The sequence below is a fragment of the Glycine soja genome, chromosome 16 (genome assembly GCF_004193775.1).
Source record: "Glycine soja cultivar W05 chromosome 16, ASM419377v2, whole genome shotgun sequence".
NCBI lineage: Eukaryota > Viridiplantae > Streptophyta > Magnoliopsida > Fabales > Fabaceae > Glycine > Glycine soja.
The window spans coordinates 33,811,888-33,821,240 of NC_041017.1; the positions used below are offsets into that span (position 1 = coordinate 33,811,888).

A 9,353-nucleotide genomic window follows, 5' to 3' on the forward strand; every position below is an offset into this window, starting at 1 on the left:
CCCCATTGCACGCTAGGGTTTCTGAGCGCGCTCCACGCTGCTCCCGACACTCCCAATGCCTTCGGATTTAGGGTTTTACTCTCTTTCACTTCTATTTCCCGATTTTTCTCCTTTTTCGATCGATCCCTCTTCTTCTCTCTTCCATGGCCGAAGTGATCAATAACATGCCTCTTGAATCCCTCGACCAATCTCCCTCCTCTTCAGCTCCTCCTCCACCTCCTCCTCTGCCACCCACCTCCTCCTCCGCCACCCGCCTCTTCCTCCGCCCCCGCCGCCTCTCCCTCCTCCGTCGCGCTGCCGGGACCGCAGGGACGACCGCGACTTTGACCGCCACCCTAACCGCAATCGGGATTACTACGACCGCGACAGGGACTTCAAGCGTTGTCGCAGCCCTAGTCCCTACTACCACGGCCGACGATACTCTCCTCCACCACCTTCACGCCGGTCGCCTCCGCTGTACAAGCGATCCCAGAGAGGAAGCCCCCGCGGCGGGGCCTATGGACCCGATGATAGGTGTGATTCGAGCTTTTGTCCTGGTTTTGATGATTTGTTATGTACGATTGAAGTATATGGAGTGGAATTTGTGTTTGTAGTATTTGGAATTATGTTATGTATGCTAGTGTAGTTCAATTTAATTTAGGATTTTGAGGTGAAATGTTGTGTTCTGTTTTGTGGTGGAATTGAAGGTTGAGTTGATTGTTGGTTGTTTTGGTTACGTTGCTAAAAAAGTGTAAATTGTCATGGCTGGGGAGTGTATCTGGTTTTTCAGCAATTGCATTTTGTTGGATGGGAAGTGAACTATCTGATTTTCTTAGGGGGCTTCAGGTTCCTTTGGCGAAACACTGGATTTTGGGGTAGGATTGGATGTTTGATGTTTAATGGGCTTGGGCCTAGGGCACAAGGGGAACTTGTTGAGGGATTGAGTTAAGCAGCTTCCATTTTCAGTTTGTCAATAGTTGTAAAATTTTGAAAATTCACCTTTATTGTTGTAGGTTGAAGAGAAAGAAGAACTTGAAATTACAGATAGAGTATTCTTGGATGTTGATATTGATGGACAGCGTTTAGGTTTGGAGCAATTTTTAGAAATTTTAGCCAATTCTCATTTGGACCAAATTGATTAATTTACTAAATAATTTGGTTAGAAGGAGGATGTGGACAGATAAAAGCCACAACTTATCATTTGCAATGTACTAATTTCTGCAGGTAGGATTCTCATTGAATTATATGGCAAAGTTCTACCAAAAACTGTGGGTATGTTATTGATTTCCTAATCCAATTCTTTAGTCTGTAACTTAGTTTACTTAAGTAGGAAAAGGAAGTTCCCTTTTACATGAATCAATGGTGAGCAGACCCCTTAGTAGAAATTGTAAAGTTTGTGACTTGGAGTTATCCTTTATGTCTAGACTTCAGTTTTTTCAGTAAATTTAACACAAAAATATGCCTGATGAAGCTACCTCATTGGATATGATGTCATTTTACATAAGTATGCTTGTACTATCCTTGTGCATTGCAATTTTAATTGATTCAAAATCTTTCGTTTGCAAAGAATTTTAGAGCTTTGTGCACAGTTACTTGGAGTCTTCATTTTGTTTTGTTAATTTAACCTCCATCTTGTTTGCACTTTACATACTAATCATGAGTATTGCATATCGTGTAGGGGAGAAAGGAAAGAATGCCAGTGGTATAAAACTTCATTACAAAGGAATACCATTTCATAGGATAATATCAGGTTTCATGATTCAGGGCGGTGACATTGTTCATCATGATGGTAGAGGATATGAATCAATTTATGGTGGCACCTTTCCTGATGAGAATTTCAAGATAAACCATTCTCATGCTGGTCTGTAACAGATATGTTGGATGCAAGAATTTTACTTTTGAAAAAAAAATAACTTGACATTTTTCTTTATTTTTAAGGTGTACGTTTAAGTTGTTTCCTTGTAAATCTACTGCTCTGTTGCAGGTGTAGTCTCTATGGTGAATTCAGGTCTTGATTCCAATGGCTCACAGTTTTTTATTACAACAGTGAAGACCAGTTGGTAAGTTATTCTGCCATGCACTATTTAGATCTAAATGGAAGGGTTAAGTTACTGCAAAAAATTAGAACATTACAATGTAGTTATTGTAAATTGTGACACAAGATAGCTGAAAGGTTTCCAAGCATGAATGAAGTGCCAGTGGTTTTGGTTACTTAATTCAGCTAAGTGTGAATGAAGTGCCAAAAGGAAAGTACTCTGCAGAATGGCTTTTCAAGCATGAATAATAGACAGACTTATTTTTTGTTTAATATAATTTTTCAAAAATATAATAGTATTGATAAAGATTCAGTTACAAATTTTATCTAGAAATTAACATATCTTAAGAAATATATATACAATTATATATGTAAATACTGAAGATAGTTATATATATATATATATATATATATATATATATATATATATATATATATATCAAAGTGTGAATAGACTCACCACTGACCAAAAAAAAATGTCTGTCCAAATTAGAAAAACAAAGTAGGGGTAGAAGATATCTCTACTTTTAGTTTCATAAACAATTAAAAAATATAACGTAAAGATAAAAAAAACTAAAAATAAATAGTTTTTTGTTAAAAAGGAACTAATAGAATGATTTTTTAATTAAATTTTATCTTTTTTAACTATTATTAAACATTCTTGATCATATACTTTGTTTATTTCTTTCATAGGCTTGTTTCTTATCATTTTTGTAAAGAATCATTTTAATTTTAAAACCTTTTCATGAGTTTATTTAAGAATTTAAAAATAATGAAAAAGAATTGGGCCGAACTTTTAAATTCTCAAGTAGTCACATAAATATGTTATATAATCATATATACTTTCATTTTATTTTTTCTTACTCTTTATTCCTTTTTTATTGCATTATTTATCACTTTTTATATTTTTCTTTTTACTTATTTTCTCTCTCTTTATTCGAATTCAAGTCATCCCATAATCGTTAGACGCTTACCAAGAAAAACTTCACTAGCTAGTTTGGTAAATATCCTAATAAAATATAATTTAAACCTTTTCTAAAATTTGATTATTTATAACTTAGTATTTATTTTAGTTCTACTTAGGAATGATAATTCAACCTAAATCTCGTAAATATTCAATAAAATTATTTATAATGAATAAATTTCACCTATTAAATGAATTTTAGTTTGTATTTGACTTATGATGTATACCTATTGTTTTAATTTCAACTAATCACAAATGATTTTTTTTATTAAGAAACAATTACAAAATTTATTAATTTATGAAGAACTAAAAAAAAGTGTCAATGATAAAGTAAAATTGTTATATTATTAGAGACTCATCACGAAATAAAAATTTATTAAAAAGTAAACATAAAAATTAAATATTTATTAAACATCAAAAACAAATTTAACCCTATATTAAACCTAAAGAGTAAATATTTTCTAACTATGACATCTGAATTCTTGTCAATGGGGTCTCATCTGTTGACTGGGAGAGAGACTCACTGGCTGTCCAAAGCCAGTCACAATTTAAATGGCACAAGGTAAGAATTGTTACTGGTTTGTGATAATAATAACATCTTCTAGAGAGAACTGAGAAGCTTATCATTGTTGGAATCTTAAGGCTTATTTCAATGAACCTGACGGAGTTAATTTCTTTTGTTCTTATACATGGACAAAAATTTATAGAAGCATGTTTTGGTACACGGACACAAAATAACAAAAGGAAGAGGCTACTTTATTTTAAAATTTGAGGTAATTTTTTCCTCTTCCCTTGCATATTTAGTTTCTTCTACACATTAATAACACCTGTTTTTATATTATTGTTTTGTCTTGGAAATTTTTTTTCCCATGTAATCAATTTCTTGTTAACTGTATATTAGTACAAACCTAAGTCATTACAAATGTAGATATTTTACTAATATATATATATATATATATATATATATATATATATATATATATATATATATATATATATAAACTGTATACGGATCCACCCCTGCATGCAATAGTCTTAACAAGACGTTGAGTATAAGCATCAAAGATCGAGCTAAATAATCAAGCATGCTCACGACACGTGTAATTGAATGTTAGTACCTGCATTAATCTAGTAGTCTCTGTCTATTATCCATAATGATTAATGTATTCTTTCATTATCATTACATTATTTTCGTAATTTTTAAAAGTAAAATAAATATTTTAATATATTTTTAAAAATAAATTTCATATAAGATAAGTATAAAATAATATATAACTTGTTTATGAACATGGATGGATAAAAAATATCAAGTTTATTGTAGTAGGTCTACAATTATTTATTTTCTGAGTTTCATTGTTATTCTAAGATGGTATGTTTTTTGATGGTGAAATGTCCCATAAATATATATCCAAATTTTTTAGTTGGAAAAGGGTGGTACAGATAGACAAATTATTATTGACAATTTTCTTTCAAGTATTATTCTATAAATTATGTTTATTGTTATTTATACATTCCAAGTATATTTCTTAAAAGAAAATACTACCTCCGTCCCTAACTTAAATATAAGACTCTTTTTTCAAGTTGCTGATATATTAATTATTTTTTTTATCAGAATACCTTTAATTATTTTACAATAAATAGTATGAATTATTAAAAAGATAAATACATTCTCACTCTTATAAGAATTAGAGAAAATGGATTTTGATTCATGTTACTTTAAATATTGTTTTTAATTGCAGGTACTTATCTTGGACTGATTGGAAAGAGGATTTCTACTCCTTCAGATGCAATATATGTTGGCCTTAGAACGCATTATATGTCATTTGGAAAGTTAGGTTTATTCAAGGATACCCTCTAAGTCACAAACTTGTATGTTAACTTCAAATTAGTTGTCAATATTCTAAGAACTATTATTAGATATATTCTATCATGCTAACAATGTTACAAATTCAAATGCCAATTAGTTGAAACTTCTATTGTATGATAATGTAAATTGTTGCAAAAATTTAGATTATATAAATTCTTGTATTAAGTTATTAAATGATTTTACAATTGTTGAAAATGATGAGTAATATACTTTTGTTTCAAATGTTTAGTGTATTAAAGTTAAAGAAATTATAAAAAATAAAAATCAAGCAGAAAAATGTACAAAAATAAATAAATTAGACTAGACATACTAAGACGGTTATGGGAAAACTGTCTTAGTATAGTGGACTTTCTACGATAGTTATGCCTACAACCGTCTTAGTATAATCTGTATATCTATGACTTTTTAAGACGGTTACGCGTATAACAGTCGTAAAAAATCTACTATAATAAGATGTATATATAAGATTTTCAAAGACGGTTACACATATAACCGTCATAGAAAGTCTATTATATTAAGACGGGTTATAATCAAAACCGTCTTTGATAAACAACATATTCTAAAACGGTTATTCGAATAACCGCTTTAGAAAGCTGAATATACAAATACGGTTGTGAAATCGTCGTTATAAATATATGTTGATTTAACGACATTGCGTTCTATGATGGTTTAAAACCGTCGTAAAATATCCTTTAGAACCGACTTAAAAACCCATTTCTGTAGTAGTGTGGGTTTAAATAATTGTTTTTTGTCCTTATAAAATTAAGGATTTTTTTGTACTTTATTATATAAAGATTTTTTTATATATTTTAGTGCTTGTAATTTTAATATTTGAATTTATTTTTTGCTATCAACTATCAATAGGTTACTAATTATGTAAGAGTGATGTTGGTAGTTCATTGTCCTCTTGACAATATCAATAGTTTGACATGATATTATATGTAATTTTTTTGGTAAATTGAATTATTACATTTTCATATGTTTAAAATAATTGATGATGTTAGATTAACTAATGAGAAATTTAAAAAAACATAATTTACTAAAAATAATTACATATTATTTAATGTTAAAATCTTTATAAGTTAATTAACGGTTAATGTAATTCTATGTTATGTCGTCAATTAATATTTTTACTTGATAATAAAGACTAAATATTTTTTTTTAGTTTGACCAGCACTAAAATAAAAAAACTTTGAAAAACTAAAGCAGAAAACACACTAATTTATAGTAGCCAAAATGATGTTTAAGCGTTGTTTGTGTTAATTTTACATAGACTTTTTCTAAGCATGGTGCTCGTTAAAGTGACAAACTCAAATACCTTTTATGGGCACCTCATTTAATGACATTACAAAAATTCCCTTGATAATGTAAAAATAGAATCATATTTATATTTTTTATTTATTAAACTTTTAGCATCATTTTTTTGTCGAATTATCTAATGAAATTTTAGTTATTTCGACATACTGCTACAATATGAAGTATATCTTCATGAACCTGTAATTAATATACGAAATCATTTAATTTATTACACATTTTATATAATTATTTATTTTTTTTATTTTAAATTCTATTTTTTTTCTTGAAGAATGGTAAGATTTTGTAAGAGTAATTTTTTAAAAGCCATGTCTTAATTAAAGACAAAAAATCAAATAACAACATATAAGAAAATATTTATTAGACGTGATTGATTAACATGGCAGTATCAAATGAAACAAGAATGGTTTCCCTCTCATATTTTTCTTTTAAAAAAATTATATATACAGGTTAATTAATTTTTTATATAAAATATAGTTATGAAATTTATTAATTAACATAATTTTGTATGTTTAAGCTTGTTATTATTTTACTCCTCCACTACTTATTTTCTGGATATGTTCATGTTAATTAATCCCTATTAAATATTTTAATCCCCAACATATGAACACGGAAGATTCCAGCCAAAAGATATAATTGAACACAGAGAATACCACTTTTTTTTTGGTCTAGAAGAATACCACCTGTTTAAGAGAACATGCATTTACAAGTTATTGGTGGTTTTTTCTTCTTCTTATGATAGCATAGAAGAATATTATTGTGAAAATTCTGAAGATAATTTGTCTTGTCACATGAAAGTTTGAGGACACAATTTCTGCCCAAAACATAAGCTCCCACTATCTACTTCATCAACAGACTACATATATGTGATATGATTCTAAAAACAAAACACTTATAAACAGCCAGTTCAGTTAAATCCAAGCAATACTTTTCCAAGTCTGCCAACCCTTAAAATATGGGTTAGAAAATTAAGCTCGACCGCCAATCACATCAAAAAGGAAAATTAAAACACGTCCACAAAAATATTTAAATCAAAAGAAACTCACGCGGATACATTAGTTTGTGGAAAAATTCTGTCTTCACTTTTTCCATACTAGGGTCCGTTGACTGATTCATCAGCTAATCGCTATCAAGTTTCAAATATATCAACCAAATATTGAGATAAATGCCACAAAATAAAAAATAAAAAAGAACCCCGTGCATTTACATTATCTGAAATTCTTTGAATGGTATCTGGTCCAAGAGAAAATCCCAAAAGCAAATTTATTTTAAGGGATATAAAAATACAATAAAAAGAATATTTTGACACCAGGAAATATGTTAAATGAACAAATAAAGAGAGAAGTATTTTTCTTCACAATATAGCATGCTAGACAGAATTATCAATTGTTAATGACACAGAGAGGTGTAAGCTAAGAAAAAACTCTCAAGTCAATTGTCTTTCCTCTCCATATTTTATCCTGAGTAACTATATAAGTAATTTTTATATCATATTTTAACCTAAAAAATCATAAGACTTATGTTTATGATTTTTTTCTCACTTATTATATGATACTCAACTTTTTCATTTTTATCTAATGTGAGACTTCTCCTCATACTTGTACTTCAATATCTTTCCCTCATTTTGTGTTTCTCCCACACGTTAACCTTTTCCTCGAGCGGAAGTCATTTTCAATTCAAGAATATTCAATGGTGACTCTTAGAGCTTAATCGTTACTGCCCCCGACTTGTCTAGCCATTGCCACAACATGTTCTAGTATCTTGTACTATTGCAACACCTGCAACTCTGCTACCTGACATTCATGCATGAATTCACCTGTCAGAAAGACTTTTGATGCAAAGAACTCTATATCCATGAATCCATCAACACCATCTTACTCGTCTAAGCTAGTCACTAAGTCAAACCATTGACTCTGATATAAAATTTTTTGAAAAATCCAAGAGAGTAAATACTAGAGAAATTTTCCACAATAGATCACCAAACAAATTACATAAGTAAACTTGATATCATATCTTAGAGTTCCAACACTTATTTTTGAATAAAAAAACTGTAGGTGGATTCTAGAATAATTTTAATAGCATAAGAGATAGGCAAAACCAAAACATAGTTTTAGTTCACAAACTAAACAGGATCTAGACTTGTATGTGAGCCCCTTTTTGTTGCTCATTCAACCCTGCTCTTAGACATTAACTTATTTATAAGTAAAAATCAGAATGCAGGGGAGAGTGAATATGATACGGCTTACCAGTAGGAAGAGGACTTCTAAGAACACCTGAGAAGTGTAATGTACAACAAGAATACAGTTTCGTGGGAATCAATTTTCAATTTCCCATGAATTTAGATAGCGAACTAGTAATTATTATAATTTCGAAAACAAAATTGGTCAGAAGATCAACATGTCCTCACTTATACAAACTCAATCGATGGCACAAAAAAACAAAATTCCTGATCAATTTTCATTCCATGTCTGGAGCAAAAGTACTTCCACAACAGCAATGGGAACGAAATAGCGTGCATAATGCAAAATGGTATTAATGACTGCTAGAATTTTGTAATATGCAGCATATAACAAAGGTTTGGAGGATGCTATTGCTGTTCTTATCAAAATAGCAATGCCTAGCTATTGATTCTCGGGATTGTAATTTATTTTTGCTTATTTAGTACCTTTTTGTGTTGAGAATTTCTTCCTCTCAATAATAGGGCAAAAGTTTACATTGTGTTGAGAATTTCTTCCTCACAATAATAACAAGATTGATTGTTGACAATTTGGCAACTCTTATTTTAATCTATGATAACATATTCTGATCCACGTGAGTTAAGGGAGAAAAATTACTTAAAATTTAGGTGTGCTCTATAGTAATAGGATTTGGTGCTCTGTTTTATTCAAATTCAGCTGAAAAGTTCATGATGTGACATTTCGTTGTTAGGTCCAATCAAATATTGTTCTAGAGGGTTCTAGTAGTTTCGGTGATGTCTTATATGTTTTACAACTTCTGTTTTTATTTTATATTTTCGCTTCTCTGAACTTGTCTTGGTTTTTAACTCAAACGAGATGACTTCTTTATATTTAAAAGAGAAAAAATTCTTATCTGCTCAGTTACAGACAATGGTTATGATATCTACATGTGAATAATAAATTCAGTTATCAAGATGATTTTGTATGCTCTTTTTCCAATCTACTCTGCATGTCTTA

At 29.8% G+C, this 9,353-nt stretch overlaps 1 protein-coding gene across 1 annotated transcript; it reads left to right on the plus strand.

Annotated features, from left to right (window-relative positions):
• The first annotated feature begins 143 nt into the window (after positions 1–143).
• Positions 144–2,096, plus strand: LOC114390000 (peptidyl-prolyl cis-trans isomerase CYP21-1-like). Its single transcript, XM_028350692.1, has 6 exons — positions 144–536; positions 993–1,065; positions 1,204–1,251; positions 1,545–1,566; positions 1,656–1,840; positions 1,964–2,096. The coding sequence occupies exons 1-6, from the start codon at positions 144–146 to the stop codon at positions 2,041–2,043; spliced, it is 801 nt and encodes a 266-aa protein (XP_028206493.1). The 3' UTR covers positions 2,044–2,096.
• Positions 2,097–9,353: the final 7,257 nt, after the last annotated feature.

Excerpts from the sequence above, each read along its gene's own strand:
- LOC114390000 (XM_028350692.1), top strand. The coding sequence starts at position 144 with ATGGCCGAAGTGATCAATAACATGCCTCTTGAATCCCTCGACCAATCT. Across the intron at positions 1,252-1,544 it reads AGTTCTACCAAAAACTGTGG|AGAATTTTAGAGCTTTGTGC; the intron begins GTATGTTATTGA and ends TTTCGTTTGCAA. Across the intron at positions 1,567-1,655 it reads AATTTTAGAGCTTTGTGCAC|AGGGGAGAAAGGAAAGAATG; the intron begins AGTTACTTGGAG and ends TGCATATCGTGT.